Raw genomic sequence first — 17,755 nt, forward strand, 5'->3', positions numbered from 1 at the left:
AGTAGACAGGATAACTGACTTCAAAGACTCAAAACAGCAAATGGCAAAAAAGATGGAAAAAATTGAGTGGGAACTCAGAGAAACGATTAGACAGAACGAAGTTCACAAATATAAGAATCATCAGTGTCCCAGAAGGAAAAGAGACAAGCAAAGGCCTAGGAAGGGTAGTTTGAGCATATAATGGGGGAAAACTTCTTAACCCTCATAAAGGACATAAATATACAAGTCAAAGAAGCCCAAAGAACTCAAGACAGAATAAATCCAAATAGGCCTTCCCCAAGGTACATACTAATCAGTCTGTCAAATGTTGAAGAGAAGCAGAATATCCTGAAAATGACAAGAGAAAAACATCTACTACATACAAGGAAAACCAAATAAGACTGAGCTCAAGACAACTCAACCAGCAGCCTGGAGGCGAGAAGGTAGTAGTGTGATATATTCAAGATCCTGAAAGAGAAAGACTTCCAGCCAAGAATTCTGTACCCAGCCAAATTGTCCTTCAAAATTGTGTAAGATTAAAGTTTTCACAGACAAAGAAGTCCTGAAAGAATTTGTCAAGAAGAGACTGGCCCTACAAGAAATACTGAAAGGAGTTCTGTTGGCTGAAAAAAAGAAAAACAGGAGAAGGAGGTCTGGAGGACGGCACAGAATTGAAGAGTACCATTAAGGGTAATTTAAAGGACACAAAGAAAAAGAGGGAAAATAATATATAGATTTGGCAAATAAAATTAAAAAGATAAGATGGTAGAATCAAGAAATGCCTTTTCATTAATAACTGTGAATGTTAAGAGACTAAACTTACCATTAAAAGATTTGGTTTGGCAGAATGGATTAAGAAACATAATCCAGTTATATGCTGCTTGCAAGAGACTCATTCTAGACATGATACAAATAGATTGAAAGTAAAACAATGGAAAAAGGTTTTCCATGCAAGTTTTAACCAAAAGAAAGCAGGAGTAGCTATATTAATATCAGACAAAATAGACTTTAAATGTAAAGACCTCATAAGAGACAAAGAAGTACACTGTATAATAATTAAAGAGTCAATTCACTGGGAAGACATAACAATCATAAATGTTTATGCTCCCAGTCAAGGAACTCCAAAGTACATGAGACAAACATTGGCAAAACTGAAGGAAGTGATAGATGTTTCAACAATAATTGTAGGAGACTTCAATACACCACTCTCCTCCATAGATAGAACAACCAGACAGAAGATCAACAAGGAAATAGAGAAGTTAAATTACTTGATAAATGAATTAGACCTAACAGACAGATATAGGTCATTGCACCCCAAAGCACAAGGTTATTCATTCTTCTCTAGTGCTTATGGAATGTTCTCTAGGATAGAGCATATGCTGGGGCACAAAACAGGTTTTATAAATTTAAAAACATTGAAATTATTCAAAACATTTTCTCTGATCACAATGTGATGAAGCTGGATCTCAATAACCACCAAAGAATGAGAACATTCACAAATATGTGGAGATTAAATAACACACTCTTAAACAAACTACCAGTGGGTCAAAGAAGAAATTGCTAGAGAAATCAGCAGCTATCTGGAGATGAATGAAAATGAGAAAGCAATTTATCAGGACTTATGGGAGGTGGCAAAGGCTGTGCTGAGAGGGAAATTTATAGCCCTAAATGCCTATATTAAAAAACAAGAAAGAGAAAAATTGAGATAGTCAAAATATCACCATTCGATTCTCCTAATGCTTTGCTTGTATGAAGCCAGGCTCTGGGGGATAATGGTTTTGACACCTTCACAGAGTTTTGTGGAAATAAGAGGTATAGAGATATTGACTGGTTGTTGTTAGATACATTGGCTACATTAAGGAGTAAAACGGATGGGTTTAAGGCTTCAAACAAGAAGCTTAAGTGCCATCTGACCGATGTAGAAGTTTTCATGAGTATCCTGAAGGAAAATCTTACTTCCTGTAGCCCTAGACTTGAGATCTCTGAAAATCAGACTCAGATCTTATTTTCAGAGTAGCAACTTTACAACGTAAGCTGAAATCTCAATGTTACATAGTGTCTGCTGTTAAAGTGAGGGCATTGATTGAAAAGGAGTGGGCCCCTGAAAAATGGGATGGTGACATATGGATTGATAATGATGTTGGGGGTGAGGTTGAAACCCTAGGTCATGCTGAGTCTTCTCTAGATAACCCTGTAATAGTCTGCCCTGAGGACATAGCTGCCCCACCTCCAGCGTGCCTTGAGGAGTTGGCCCTAGAGTGATTAATCCTGTTTCACCAGATAAGACTCCAAATGAATGCCCTAAAGCAAATAGCTTGGAAGATATTTCTAATTCTTTTCATGACCCACCCCCATCACCCCTCATTTCTTCCAGACCTATAACTAGACTGAAGTCCCAACAAGCCCCTAAAGGTGAGGTACAAACTATCACACATGAGGAGGTACGTTATACTCCAAAAGAACTGTGTGAGTTTTACAGTTTATATAGACAGAAATCGGGGGAATATGTGTGGTAATGGATTTAAGGATGTGGGATAATGGTGGGAGGAATATAAAGCTGGATCAGGTTGAATTTATTGATATGGGCACACTAAGCAGAGATTCTGCATTCAATGTTATAGTTTGAGGGGTTAGAAAAGGCATTAACAGTTTGCTTGGATGGTTGGATGAGACATGGATCAAAAGGTGCCTCACATTACCTGGGGTTGAAATATCAGAACTGCCCTGGTATAATGTAGATGAAGGAATCCAGAGGCTTAGAGAGATTGAATTGCTAGAGAGGACTTATCATGGAAAGCCTGCTCTTACAACCCAGGAATACCAGAGGATACACCTTTTACCAGAACAGTGAGAAATAAATATGTGAGATTAGTATCATCATCCCTGAAGAACTCTATAGTTACATTTCTCTGTAGGTCAGATATTATTGTAGGAACTGCTGTCACTGAGCTGGAATCTTTAAACACAATAGGAATGACTGGATCCCGAGTTGGCAGACCCCAGGTGACAGCACTTAGTCGCAAAAGACACGGTAGGCGTGGCTATTATAATAGACAGCAAACTCAAAGCAGGAGACAAAATTATATGACTCATAGAGATTTGTGGCATTGGCTCGTAAATCATGGGGTACCTAGAAATATAATAGATGGGCAGTTTACTAAATTCTTGTTCGAGCTATATAAACAAAAGGGTTCTAGGTCAAGTGAACAGAAGTATAACCTGAATTACAAAAACACAGAGTCATGGCCCCTTAATCAATTTCCATACTTGAGACAGTTTACAGACCCAGAGCCCCTGAATGCAGGGGAGGCCAGGTCCCTTTTGGGGAGAACCCTGTTACACTGCCACAAATTTATACTGTTAATCTTCCTCCAAGCCTTCCCCAAGGATACCGACAGCCTTTTACCAGGGTAACTGTGCATAGGGAAAAGGAAATGATCAGATATTTCAGTGATTATTAGACACTGGTTCAGAAGTGACATTAATTCCAGGGGACCCAAAATGTCACTCTGGCCCACCAGTCAGAGTGGGGGCTTATGGAGGCCAGGTGATCAATGGAGTTTTAGCTCAGGTCCATCTCACAGTGGGTCCCGTGGGCTCCCAGATCCATTCTGTAGTTATTTCCCGAGTTCCAGAATGTATAATTGAGCAACTGGCAAAATCCCCATATTGGCTCTCTAATTCATGCTGTGGGGGCTATTATGGTGGGAAAGGCCAAGTGGAAGCCACTAGAACTGCCCCTACCTAGCAAAATAGTAAATCAGAAGCAATACAAGATTCCTGGAGGAATTACTGCCACTCTTAAGGACTTGAAGGATGCAGGGGTGATGATTCCCACCACATCCCTATTCAACTCTCCTATTTGGCCTTGTAGAAAACAGATGGGTCTTGCAGGATGACAGTGGATTATCATAAACTCAGCCAAGTGGTAACTCCAATTGCAGCTGCTGTTCCAGATGTAGTATCATTGCTTGAGCAAATCAGTACATCCCCTGGTATCTGGTATGCAGCTATTGATCTGGAAAATGCTTTTTTCTCAATAGCTGTTAGTAAGGACCAACAGAAACAGTTTGCTTTCAGCTGGCAAGGTCAGCAATATACTTTCACTGTCCTACCTCAGGCGTATATCAACTCTCCAGCCCTATGTCATAATTTTGTCCACAGAGTTCTTGATCATCTCTCCCTCTCACAAGACATCACACTTGTCCATTATATTGATGATATCATGTTGATTGGACCTAGTGAGCAAGAAGTAGCAACTACTTTAAACTTACTGGTAAGGCATTTGCATATCAGAGGATGGGAGATAAATCCAACAAAAATACAGGGGTCTTCCACCTCAGTGAAATTTGTAAGTGTCCAGTGTGTGGGGCACGTTGAGATATCCCTTCTAAGGTGAAGAATAAGTTGCTGCATCTAGCCCTTCCTATGACCAAAAAAGAGGTACAATGCCTAGTTGGTCTCTTTGGATTTTGGTGACAACATATTCTTCATTTGGTGTGCTACTCCAGCCCATTTATCAAGTGACCAGAAAAGCTGCTAATTTTGAGTGGGGACCTGAACAAGAGGAGGCTCTGCAACAGGTCCAGGCACTGTACAAGCTGCTCTGCTACTTGGGTCATATGATCCAGCAGATCCAATGATGCTGGAAGTTTCAATGGCAAACAAAGATACTGTTTGGAGCCTTTGTCAGGCCCCTAAAGGATAATCACAATGCAGACCCTTAGGATTTAGGAGCAAAGTCTTACCATCTGCTGCAGATAACTACTCTCCTTTTGAGAAACAGCTTTTGGCCTGCTACTTGACCTTAGTAGAAACTGAATGCTTAACTGTGGGCCACCAAGTTACCAGGAGACCTGAGTTGCCTATCATGAGCTGGGTGTTGTCTGACCCACCAAGCCATAAAGTTGGGTGTGTGCAGTAGCACTCTATTGTAAAATGGAAATGGTATATATGAAATAGGGCCAGAGCAGTTCCTGAAGGCACAGTAAGTTACATGAGGAAGTGGCCCAAATGTCCAGGGTCTCCACTCATGCCACATTACCTTCTCTTTCCTAGACCAGATCTATGGCCTTTGGGGAGTTCCTTATAGTGAATTGACTGAGAAAGAAAAAAACTTGGGCCTGGTTTACAGGTAGTTAGCACAATATGCAGGTACCACCTGAAAGTGGACAGCTGTAGCAGTACAACCCCTTTCTCAGGTGTCCCTGAAGGACAGTGGTTAGGGGAAATCCTCCCAGGGACAGAACTTTGAGCAATGAGATACCACTTCACACCTATAAGAATGGTTGCTATTAAGCAAACAGGAAACTATAAATGTTGGAGAGGATGCTGAGAAACTGGGACACTTCTGCACTGCTAGTGGGAATGTATAATGGTGCAGCCACCATGGAAGACTGTTTGGCAGTTCCCTAGGAAACTAAATATCAAGTTGCCCTATGACCCAGCAATAGCACTACTTTCTACATACCCAGAAGACCTTAAAGCAATGATACAAACAGACATTTGCACACCGATGTTCATAGCAGTGTTATTCACAATTCACCAACAGATGGAAGGAAACCAAATGCCCATCAACAGATGAGTGGATCAACAAAATGTATATACATACGATGGAATATTATGTAGCAGTAAGACAAAATGACATCTTGAAGCACATGACAAGATGGATGAGCCTTGAGGACATAATACTGAGTGAAATTAGCCAGACACAAAAGGATACATATTGTATGATTCCACTTTTATGACCAGCATAAAGGTATAATCAGAGGCTTATGATACAAAATATAGGGGACTTAGAGATACATAGAAGCCAGAGATGGCTAATGAGGTTGAATTCCAGTGTAAGAGAATAGATAGGAGTGAAGGTGATTCTCCAGTGGGTCTAGAAGTAATAATACCATATTGAAGATGAACAAGATTGAAAGGGGTTGTATAGACCTACATGTCCCACAGATTCACACTAGAAATATGAATGGGTTCTCATAAGAATTACTTCAAAGATATGATTCTCATTTAAAGAGTGCTTAAGTCCAGGGTACAGGTGGAAAACTGCTATTGCATGTAATGAGCTATGTTCAAAAGTAAACCGTCAGCACTACTACAGCAACACCAGGGTAAATAATGGGGTAAGGGAGAAGAGTTAAGAGGAGATTTTGATTTCCTATTATGCCAGGGTGTATTTATTGGTTTTCTGTCTCTTGGGAAAAATGAAATTATCTAAAATTGAAAGTGTTGATGGACTGTGGACTTTGGGCACTATACATGATGCCCGATGAATGCAGGTGGCTGAAGGATGCACTGATAGAGAAGTAGATTGGCAAACAATGGTGTATACTTATGAATGAACGTTGTGCTGCTACAGAAAGGAACAATGTCATGAGGCATGCAGTGATGTGAAGGAACAGGTGGGACATTTGGTGAGACAAAATAAACCAGAAACAAAAAAACAACAATGGTATGGTCACCTTAAGAAAATGCTTGTAAGAAAACAGGGGCCTAGATTATAAGTTTTTAGAGCAGGCACATTAAGTCCAGAGTGGTGATTATTATTTCTGGATTTTGTAACCTGATATTTAGAGGTAAGAATGAAGCTGAACAGGTTGGGGTTAAAGTAATTCAGAACATAGGGGTAGGGAAGACAGTGTGTATATTTTAGAACCACACATACTTTTTGAGACCAATGGAAGAAAGATTTATTTGATCTGGAACTGAAATTTTCTGTAGTGCATAATCTAATTCAACCTATCTGTATAGCTCATTTTAACAATTGATACACAGAAACACAGAATAAGAAAGAGGTCCTTTAATCCTGTATAGATTATTGTAATGCCTGGAAATATCCTATAGTATATCAAGCAGGTAATCAAAAAATATTGGCAAAGTCCCCTGAGGAAGGGAAGAAAGAATATGGAATTGTTAGAACTTACCATCAGGGAATCTCCTGATGGTAAAATTTGACGCTGTGTCAAATTTTATGGATATCCAAATCAATAGGCCATGCCTTCAGTGATGAGGCTTACTCTTGTGAAGCTTAAGTAGGTAGCAGAGAAGCTTAGACTACCTATAAGCATGCCTGAGTGTTAATTCTGGAGGACCTCTGTTGTTGCTCAGATGTGGCCTCAGTCTCTGTAAGCCCAACTCTTCAAGTGAAATCATTGCCCTCCCCCCTATGTGGGACATGACATCCATGGGTGAAAGTCTCCCTGGCGACAAGGAAGAGGACTCCTAGGGATGGATCCAGACCTGGTACCATGGGATCAACAATTATATCCTGACCAAAAGGGGGAAAAGAAATGTAATTAATAAAGTATCAGTGGCAGAGAGAGTTCAAATAGATTCGAGAGGCTACTCTGGAGGTGGCACTTACGCATGCTTCAGGTAGACCTTGCTACCTATGATAACTTGCCAACCCCCAACCAGCACCATTCCAGCCAATCCTAAATATCACCTAGGGCAATATGTAAGATTCCACAAGGGTTCCAGGCACTAGAGTAACTTTCCAGAAACCTACAACCTCCAGATGGGTCCCTGGGACAGATAAGTCCTGAAACCAAGCCCAGCCTCTCCAGAACATCAGATAGTTTCATCTCCCTACCCCATATTAGAGACAGACCCTTCCAATATCAAACATTTAGAATTGCTATAGCCCAAACACCCCCAAAGACAAGGATGGAAAGATCAAAGGTGATGGTGGAATTATACACAGAAGATAAGACTTAACAAATGAATATGAATGCCGAATCATTAAATTCATGTCTCTTTTAGTCTCCAGTATTTTAGAGCAATTAGAAATAAAAACCTAAAATTGCTAAATTGTAACCCATGTCAAAGTCTGAAGTACGTTCTACAACTAATTGTGGCGCTGTACTTTGAAATTTATAGGTTTTTTTGTATATATGTTATTTTTCACAAAAAAGAAGGAAAAAAAAGTTGATTGTGATGATAAAAAAGTATTTAAGCCCCCTAGCCTCCTATATTGTGGAGCAACTAAAAGGAAAAATATGACAAATTCTGGGATCTGTCCTCTAACCACTTCTTGAAGAGTGGTTTGAAAACTATTGCTTTTTTATTTCTTTGCTTTATATATATGTTATACCATACAAAAAAAAAAAGAATTTAAAAATAACCTATCAAAAAGTACAACACAAAGAGTGAACCCTAATGTAAACTATGGCCTATAATTATAATAATTCATCAGTTGTAAGAAAGATATCACACTAATGCAAAATGTTAATAATAGGGAAACCTGGGATGGGGTATGTGGAGATATTGAAACCGTACTTTCTAATCTACCTAATTTTTCTGTAAACCTGCAACTGCTCTAATGAAATAAAATTTTAAAATGCAATAAATAAATAAATAAGAGGCAAATTAAGATGTCCAGGACTAACGTGCTGGAAAAAGACTCATGTACCTCAAGGCAAGCCAGGAGGTCAGTAGGCCTAAGGGTGGACTCAGGGGGCCCCTGATGTTGGCTTTCAATGGCTTTAATGGCCATGCAGAGAGTGATGGGTGGAGGCTGGGGCTGTGAACCGTATTGAGATCCACCTGCAGAAATGTGGTAATTAAAGTCATCAGACATGGCCTGTTAAGTGATAAGGAAGAGAGATGAGGAGGGGACGTTGAAGATAAAGTACTAGAGAAGTTCTATTAAGTGGGGAACTATTAAGTTCTATTAAGTTCTAAAATTTAATTTTAGCCAGTGTCTGGATAGAATTTCTACCACAAAACAAAGAAAGTTGGATTGAGAAACGTATTTAGTCCCATGATATCAAAGGCTGAATCTCTAGCCAGTACTTGGAGAAGAACTGTTTGCCCAAAGATCAGGGAGGTGAGACTGACTTTAGGAGGAGAGCCTGCGTGCATGGGAAATGAGGGACTTCCACAGCGTGCCTCAGAAATGGGCCTTATGCTTGATGTTCTAACATAGATCCCGTTCTTCATGCCAAAGAGAGCACTGGGGACAGGAAAGACCTCAGCTTGAAACAGCACCCCAGTTAACAATCTTTAGGGGTCAGCGACAGCCTGCAAATCTCCCCATTGGTAAACAAGATCTAAGTGGACTTGTCTTAGACCAAGGATGAATAAATCAAGAAGAAAATAAACAGCTGCAATGACCAAATTATGGGAGAAAATATACCTGAGCATTAAAAAAGAAGCACAACAGGTGAAATTGGAATGTATATCAAAATTGTTCACTATGTCCCAGATAAAATTAACTGGATGACACAGCCTGTCAGTGCTTTTAAATTATAAATCACATTTTTATAAGAGTCAAGGAATCTTTTATATATAAATAGAAACAAAATTGAGGGGACTCCCTATTCCTGTATATCATTAAATGCGTGATGCCAAAATTTTGATAGGAAATGGTTATGATCCTAGGATTCTAATTTTAGGTCCAATCAAGATGCATTTGTATATTAAAGCTACCAAAACATTTCTGTGTCTGTTACCAGCAAGATGTGTAACCTTCCCTAGTTACTTAGCCTCTCTGGGTCTTAGTTTCTTATCTTTAACAATGAGATGATATCAACATCTAACTTGTAGACTTGTGGGGAGGATTAACTGATGCACTACAAGTAAACCATGGAAAATTCTTCCTGGTACATAATTATTCATAGGTATTGTCTGCTGCTGTAATTGTCAAATTGTCAACCTCCTCATACTCACCATGTTCGTAAATATGTCAGATACATAAGCCCTCAGAAAAACACCGCTGCTGTCCTTTCCTGGAAAGGAATGGACACATATACATTCACATATACATTCCAGAATTAAGCACTAAAGCTGGGCAACTGATACTGAGAGAATGACTGATTGTAAACACAAAGACCAATTAAACACTTATTTACAGAAATAAGATCATGTAACAGCCATAAACCGTCCATTAGATTAAACTGAATTAAATAATCAGAATGTACTTAAACACTAGGTATGTATTGTAAATAATAATTTAATGCTAATATATATGAGTATAATTAATATATTTAATATATTGCTATATATTTAATTAATTTAATATATGAAGTATTTAAATGTAACTTGAGTCTAAAAATCTTACATTGCATTCAGAAAGACCAAGAAAAAGGATGAGGTGTCCTTCAGAAAACTTAGTATTTCTTTTCTTCTCTATCTTACAGCAAAGGAGCAAAAGATACTGTTCCATTTGTTTATCCTTTGTAGTTGAGTTATATAGATTCACTCTCTTATATTGTTATTAAACATTTGGAACTAGCCATTAGTAGAATTTGAAGTTTTTAAAAAATCACTACAATGATAAAGACAAATCAAATAGAATGTATATAGCTAAAAATATAAGTAGACAAAAGAGTAAACAAAGGGAAAAAGCAAAAACATAAGCCATTATTTTATAAAGTCAAACATCACATGAAAAAGTGAAGAATATAAAATAAGGATTAAAAACAAACTGAAATCTACTTTATGAAATGGAGATTGGAGAAATGCAAAAAGGTTAAAATTAAACTATTAATAAAAATAAATCTGGCTAATACAATTAAAAAGCTAGTAAAGGTAGAAATCTACATAAAATTACATAAAATAAAGTTCATGTTAAAAAATATCAATGGGACAGTGTCAATATAATAATTTTTAAATGCCAAAAATATGGCATCAAAATGTATAAACTATATTTTGTTTGAAATAAAAGGAGACATTAATACTAATTTCATTGTAATAGAAGACTTTAATATGACACTATCAGACTCTGAGAAGTGAATTATTAGATATAGTGTCCTGTCTAATTTTTATGGACAATGTGCATTTTTTTCAAGACTCCACAAAACAGCTACAAAAGTTCATCAAATATTGAGCCATGGAGGGAATCTCAATGATTTAATAAATGGACATTTTCAAGCTGTAGTCTCTGTCTACAATCCAATAATGGCAAATTAAGAGTAAGAGGGAAAAATGATCTATATTTCAAAGAATAATTCAAAAGAAGAAGTAATAATAATTATAAAAGTCATAGTATTCATAGTATTAATAGAATTTGTAGTAGTTGCAATACAAACCATAATGCACACCTTTTTGAGAGTATTTACAAAGTACCAGGCCTTTTAATTGTTGCTTTGTATAGTTTATTTTCACAGTTCTTGGCAGAAAATCTTATAAGAAGATTAGGGTGACTACTTGTTCAGGTCACCCAGAAAACCATGCCGTTACAAGGTATTGCCCTGTCCCACGTTCTCTGGTTTACAGGCAGCTTATCCCACACCAGAGTACTAGAGCACATGGCAAACTTCACGGCAGCAGAAGCCATCCTGAGGAATAAAATCTAGCCTCAGATATTTTAATTATTTTTGAAATAAGAAAAAATAATACACAAGTTAACTTACAAAACAAGGAGAAAGGAATCAAACAATACAGAGCCAAAATTATTGAATTAGAAGACTAAAAATGCTAGAATTGATAAATCAAGAGGTATTTTTCTTCTTTTAGTTATTACTGAAATTATAGATAAAGCTTTGGCAACAATCAATAGTGGGTTCGGGAAAGCAGCAATTAACAAAATTAGATATTGAAAAAGAGAATATAATAACAGAGGCAGAGGAGATTAAAGAATATTACACAAATCTGCTAACAAAAATTAGAAGTTTTGTAAAATGAATGTTTTTCTAGAAAAATAGAAATCATCATTATTTCAGGAAGTAGCAGAATAACTTAATATTCTCTCTGAACTCTCTTCTTTGCTGATTAAATTTGTGCTCAGTTTGTATGGAAACCCAAACTCAATCATCTTTCCTGTAATTCCCTCTGCCCTGCACCAGCCCCACACCCTGACCAGTTATGGGCCATCTCCTGGGGTAGTTGCTCACTTTTGGGGCTTCCTACATAACATTTAGTTATGCTTTTGTTACAGCACCCATCATGATGTTTTGTAAATTTGCTCCCATGTCTGCCTTTTTTACTGTGGGCCTCTTATAGGCAGGGACCAAGAAATTCTGTTCATATCACTGAGCTATTACCTGACATAAAGATATTGGTGAAGGCATTGGGGATGGAGAGATCCTCTCTGTGATGCAGGAAGGCCTGGCAGTATCTGTCAACCAGGAGAAGGTGCCATCAGAAGGAAGGCATTGGAGGTATGAGAGAAGAAGGCAGTGGATAGACAATGTTCTCAGAGGACCTGCATGCAAGTTAAAGCTGATGTTTCACTGGAACTTTTTTTTTTCCATCATTGTTGTCTTCTGCAGCAGTACAAGATGTTAGAGTCAAAATGTATTTAAAATAACCCCAAAGGGAAATAATGCGATGCTGAATGTTCAACAAACATGTTTTTCCTAAACCTCGGGGTGCAGATAGTGCTTTACTGAGAGGTTTGGGGAAGGAAGAAATGAAGGTAGAGAACAAGAGCTTCTCAGTGAGAATGAGAAAGTTCTGATGTCCAAATGGGATAAACTTAATGTTTTTCAAAAAGCCTGAAGAAAGAAGGCTATTTTCTGAATATGGGAGTATGAGGAAAGGAGCCCATTACAAGAGCTACTGAGCAGAACTTTATAGCATGCATATAAGGGTTATTAAGTTCCTATAATTGTCCACAAGGCTGAAGGAGTCCCTGTGTCCATACCCAATGAGGATACACAGCAGGTCAAGAGGTTCCCTAGCCCCGGGGGAAAGTATCAGGAAGGGACAGGCTGACTGACTGGGTCTGATCAAGTAGAGACAAGGACACCCAGAGGGCTGAGAGAGGTGCGCAGATCAGGAGGCCACAAAAGAGTGAGGGTCTCTCAGAAGAAATGATCTGGGGGGCTCATTCAGATTCTCCAAGAGAAAGACCAAGGCATTATTTTCTTGGTTGCTCTCTCTTTTACTTTCTAAATATGGTAACTACATTTCATTAGGTTAAGTGCATGAAAAAGAAACCTAAAACATCAGATCCTATTCTGAATATTAGAAGTTCATCCTTAGATGCATCCTACTGTGCAAGCTTTGCTTCTTTACTTTGATCCACTGCTCTTCACAATGACTTCTGTACTTTTTCTGGGTCACCATCCCCAGTCATGATGCCTTTGCACAGTGCGTGTGCAAGACAGTGCAGACGCTGTGGCTCCCATGGCTTTACCTCACCTCCTTTCCCAGCCTGGTAACCCCTCTTTCTCTGGTACTATGACTGCGCCTTATTCCAGAATGGAGGAGCTTCCCAGACTTCTTTTGTCACCTAGGGAGAAAATAAGCCAGTTGTCACCTATGGAGACCCAGGATGAGAAACGAGGCTGTTAACAGGGCCAGGAACAGCTTCAGTTCTGACATGACAAAATGGCCCAGGTGTCGGCCCAGGGAAGAAGGTCGTAGGTCTCAAGGAGCACATTAGCCTCAGGAAGTGGGTAACTCCTGTGAGCCATGGGTACCTGTGAATAAGCCCCAGTGGGCTTGTAGAAGCTCTGTCCTGCATTCGAATCAGAAACACACATTTCCTTTGCAGAAAGGCAGAAGGGAAAATGGTTTTTGGATTAAGAATTATAGTAATGGTGTGTTATAAAGTCCTTTGGGAGGGAAAGATAAATAGGGAAGAACGGTGTCAGTCTGAAACCCACGTCAGAGACTTCATTAACAAATACTTCTTTGGAAAAACAAGTTTCTTTTCAGTGTGCTGAGCTCTGCTCTCAATACAGATGCAGACCACTCTCTGCAATGAGAGACGCAGCCTTCTGGGTGGCCCATTTCCCTGCAGCGCAGAAGCCTCGGTTCTTTGTAGCGCTGTGTGTCAGCACAAGCATAATTTAACTTAAAAATAAACACATCTAACGCAGAATTTGTGCTGGCATCCATCTGACATTCTGCGTCTTGATTTGTGCATTCGCATTCCATCATTTTTGTCTTCTGCAGCAGTGTGAGATGTTAGAGCCAAAATGTATTTAAAATAACCCCAAAGGAAACTGGTAGCCTAATTCGATGCTGAGTGTTCAGCAAACATGTTTTTCCTAAACCTCGGGGTGCAGACTGCTTTTTTGGTTTGGGGAGCAAGACAAATGGATCTTCAGTGGAATGAAACTGTTCCTGGAAACTTAAAGAGTAAAAGTTGTATGTGCTTGGAGTCCGGCTAGCAGTGGCAGGAAAGCATTAACTTGCTCTCTTCAAATAAATATTCCATCCAGCTTTCCCAAGGCTGGATGGTGAGTGAGACATTGGAACACCTGAATTAAAGTCACCCACACTCCCACAGGAAAAATGGGGTGGTGGCACACCCCAAGAAGGGGCATGCCACCCTTTGAACTTCCCTGAAAAAAACCTGGCTACATTCCTTGCCTTCATCCATCAAATGAATGGCCCGGGTATGTAGCTATTCTTAGCAGAGCTCAAAATCTGTCTTGACCCTAGCATTTTGACTCTAACAATTTGTCTTGACCCTGACATTATCTATCCTCCACAAAAGGGGGATAATGTGCATCCTTGGGCAATATGCACCAGTATTTTAAGCCTCCAAGAAAACTGCTGTAAAGATATAGAAGAAAAAAATGGACTTTATACAAACTTAAATATGTATATGATACCTATTTAGTTTTATATCCTTCGGCCCTTCACCACATTTGTTTGATGGCAAATCTACCTTTAGAGGATAATGTATTAGACTGTCACAGGACAACATAAAATGCCTCTTCCTGAAGACAGTTTCTATCAGGCTCTTGACACATATGTACAGCACCCAACAAACCTTCTCTAGACCATCTGGATATCTTAGTCATTGGTTCCATTCCCCAGTGATTGGTTTTTCTTTATCTCCACTCAGAATAATATTTTCTCAAGTCAATAGCTAGAATCAATTTAACTCTAATTGCCAGTTCATTGTAAACTGTCTTGCTGGATTCAGTAAGATTTGCTGTCTTCCCTCTCAGCATTTATATTTTCACAAAATATTTCTGTTGATTGTCAAGCATAGAGAAAGCAACAGCAAATGCCAAAGGCTAAACTTTCATATGTTTCATCATAAGCACCTTCCATGCCTTCATATCATTTTAACAGGGACTTTCATTGAACAAACATATTTAAGTTTGTATAAAGTCCATTTTTTTCTTCTATGGGATCATGCTTTTGATGTCATGCCTAAGCACTCGTGACTAAATCTTAGGTCCAGAACATTTTCTCCCCTATTTTCTTCTCAAATTTTTACATGAAAACCTATGATCCTTTTTTAGTCAACATTTGTGTAAAGTGGAGGTGGAAGTTGAGATTCATTTTTTTTTTTTTTTTGGGCTCATTTGTTGAAAAGACTCTCCTTGCTCCATTGAATCACATTTGCACCTTTGTAAAAAATCAGTTGGCTGTAATTGTGGTGTGAGTTTACTTTTGGGTTCCATTGGTCAGTAGCTCCATCCACTGTCCACATTGCCTTGATTACTACAAATTGACATAAGTCTTGAGAAAAAGCAGACCAATTCTTCCACTTTTATTCTTTTTTCAAGATTATTTTAGCTATTTTAGGGCCTATTCTTTTCCATATGAATTGCTGGATAAGCTTCTCTATGTATACAAAAAAAATCTTGCTTAGATTTTGATAGGAATTATATTAAACCTATAAATCAATTTGTGGAGAATTTTCATCATCTATGTTGAGGCTTACAATCAATTACCACAGAATGCTTATTTATTTAGGTCTTCTTTTATTTCTGTCATCAACATTTTATAATTTTCAACATACATTATATATAAGTATTTCATTTTCTTTGAAATGATTTGAAACATATTTTGTTTCTAATTTCAATTTGCATGCATTCATTGCTAGTATATGGAAAGAACAAGTGATTTTTGAAGTTTTCTAGAATTCTTCAGGACTGATCAGGGCTGACAGTTTGAAAATATACTCAGTTATTTCCAAAAACAAAGTTGACCAATCCTAAGACATTTAAATAGTTTTCCTGGAATATATATATTTCATAAAAGAATTGTGCTCTTCAGAGAAGCTAAATTAATATTACTCTCTTGAAGTTTCCAAGGCTTCCCTAGGATTTAAGGACCTGCAGTTTCAGGCTGTAGTTGTGTTTAATCGTGATATTCTAGAAAGGGCCTGCTGTCACTCATTCTGAATGCCATAATCCTTGTTATAATTCTTGTACACTAAGCTCTTATCACTGAACTTTTAAGCCATTTGGAATGAGATTGTAACCTTTTCAGAGATTTTCCATAGTGATGATGCAGCACTAAGCAATGACTTCAGACTTCACTGCATGGATTCCAAAGGCCGAATGGAAAATTATTGGGATTTGTATGACAGGATATGAATTAGCAAGAACACAAGTACATTTGAAAACAAATGCCTGTGTTTGGAAGAGGCACACAATGAAGGAAACTCCTCAACTTCTTATGTCTTCTTTTGTATTTGTGCATCCTACCCGCATACCTTACAGATGCAGACTATAGAAGTCCTGTTCTTCCCCCTTCCCTTCCTTTGACCAGAGATGGTTTTATTTCCCAATTCTACCAAGCAAGCTCTTCCTAGCTTTAGGTGTGAGGGACTTCAGAGGTCTCTGGGAATATGGTCTATCTGGGAAGCCAGTTTTCTGTTGGATGCCTGCTTAGAAGATGATGCAGTCAGAACTAACATCCAGAGATTTAAATACTATCATGGACAGTATGAACGAATGTCTTCACCAAGGTCACCCTCTAATTTTATAGGTGGAGATTGTAGCTCCAAAATCTCAATTAAAAATTTACAAAAACTTTAGACAAGTTGCCAATACAATTACATACAATGGGCAATATCTGTAGAAGCATTTATCCAGATGTATCTATCTAGACTAAAACTATCTCTTTGATTTCTAGAAATCAAAGGTAATTCACTTCGTGAAGAAGGATCCCAAGTCCATGATTTTTTGTGATCATATAACATAACAGCCCCTATCTCACAGTAGTCACCAGACGTCAGTGAACCTTAAGGCAGGGGGCCTGTCTTCACTGCCAGGGTGCTGGGAATCTTGACCGCTAAACAATGTTCTTCAATCCATTTTCCTTTGTGTTTCAGGTTGGGCTTCCCGATGATGGTTGTTTCCTGCATTGTCGGGATGTGTTATCTGCTGGTTGCTCATATTGTGGTAGGATGGAATTAATAGATGGTCATCCTTTGAAGACTAATGGAAGCTGGATCTATCACCAACATCAGTCAGAAAACTACCCTGAGACAATTCTTTGAGAAGAATGAGTGCTTACCAGGGAGGTGCTATAGAAGTGGTGGCACACTGGAGCAGGCCATTGGCATTCAAGTTCTTACTCGGTGAATGCTAGCAAACCACAGCCTCCTTTTTTGTCTTGTCTTCCCAAGGACAAGCCATAGGAAATACGAGATAATTTGAAATATGTATTCATTCAAAACACTTCTTTCAATATTATATAGGAACAGATAAAAACAGAAATGCAATAATCTACCCCAAATGGCTTATGCTTTTTAATTGTTACTTCTTTGGAGGTTATATATAGTTTTTCTTCATGTAATCGCTTTTCTTTTAAAATAATCAGCATTAAATTTGTCTATCCTCAGATCATAGACTCACCTTGAGGAAAGACCTATAGGTTGTAAGGAAAGATTTTATATATTTTACAAAGCAGACTGTTCCTTGACAAAGGTTATGGAATTTGTTAGTTTCATAGTTTTCCAGTACTATACGGTATATAAAATTGCATTTTATCCATTTAATATTTTTAATCTAGAGATTTTGGTCATTAAATAAAAGGCCAGAAACTTTACTTGAAGGTTGTATATTATAAGTCATAGCTGTCTTTTTAATAATACTTTACATATTTAACCATCTGGAATAATAAT

At 38.2% G+C, this 17,755-nt stretch overlaps 1 protein-coding gene across 1 annotated transcript in view; it reads left to right on the forward strand.

Annotated features, from left to right (window-relative positions):
• Window positions 1-17,359, forward strand: part of OCA2 (OCA2 melanosomal transmembrane protein) — a 366,025-nt gene extending 348,666 nt beyond the window's left edge. Inside the window, exon 23 of the mRNA XM_077122323.1 lies at window positions 16,961-17,359. Within this exon, the coding sequence (XP_076978438.1) occupies window positions 16,961-17,045 (85 nt within the window). The 3' untranslated portion in view covers window positions 17,046-17,359. The remainder of the gene's footprint in view (window positions 1-16,960) is intronic.
• The last annotated feature ends 396 nt before the right edge of the window (window positions 17,360-17,755 follow it).

Source organism: Tamandua tetradactyla, chromosome 12, assembly GCF_023851605.1.
Source record: "Tamandua tetradactyla isolate mTamTet1 chromosome 12, mTamTet1.pri, whole genome shotgun sequence".
NCBI lineage: Eukaryota > Metazoa > Chordata > Mammalia > Pilosa > Myrmecophagidae > Tamandua > Tamandua tetradactyla.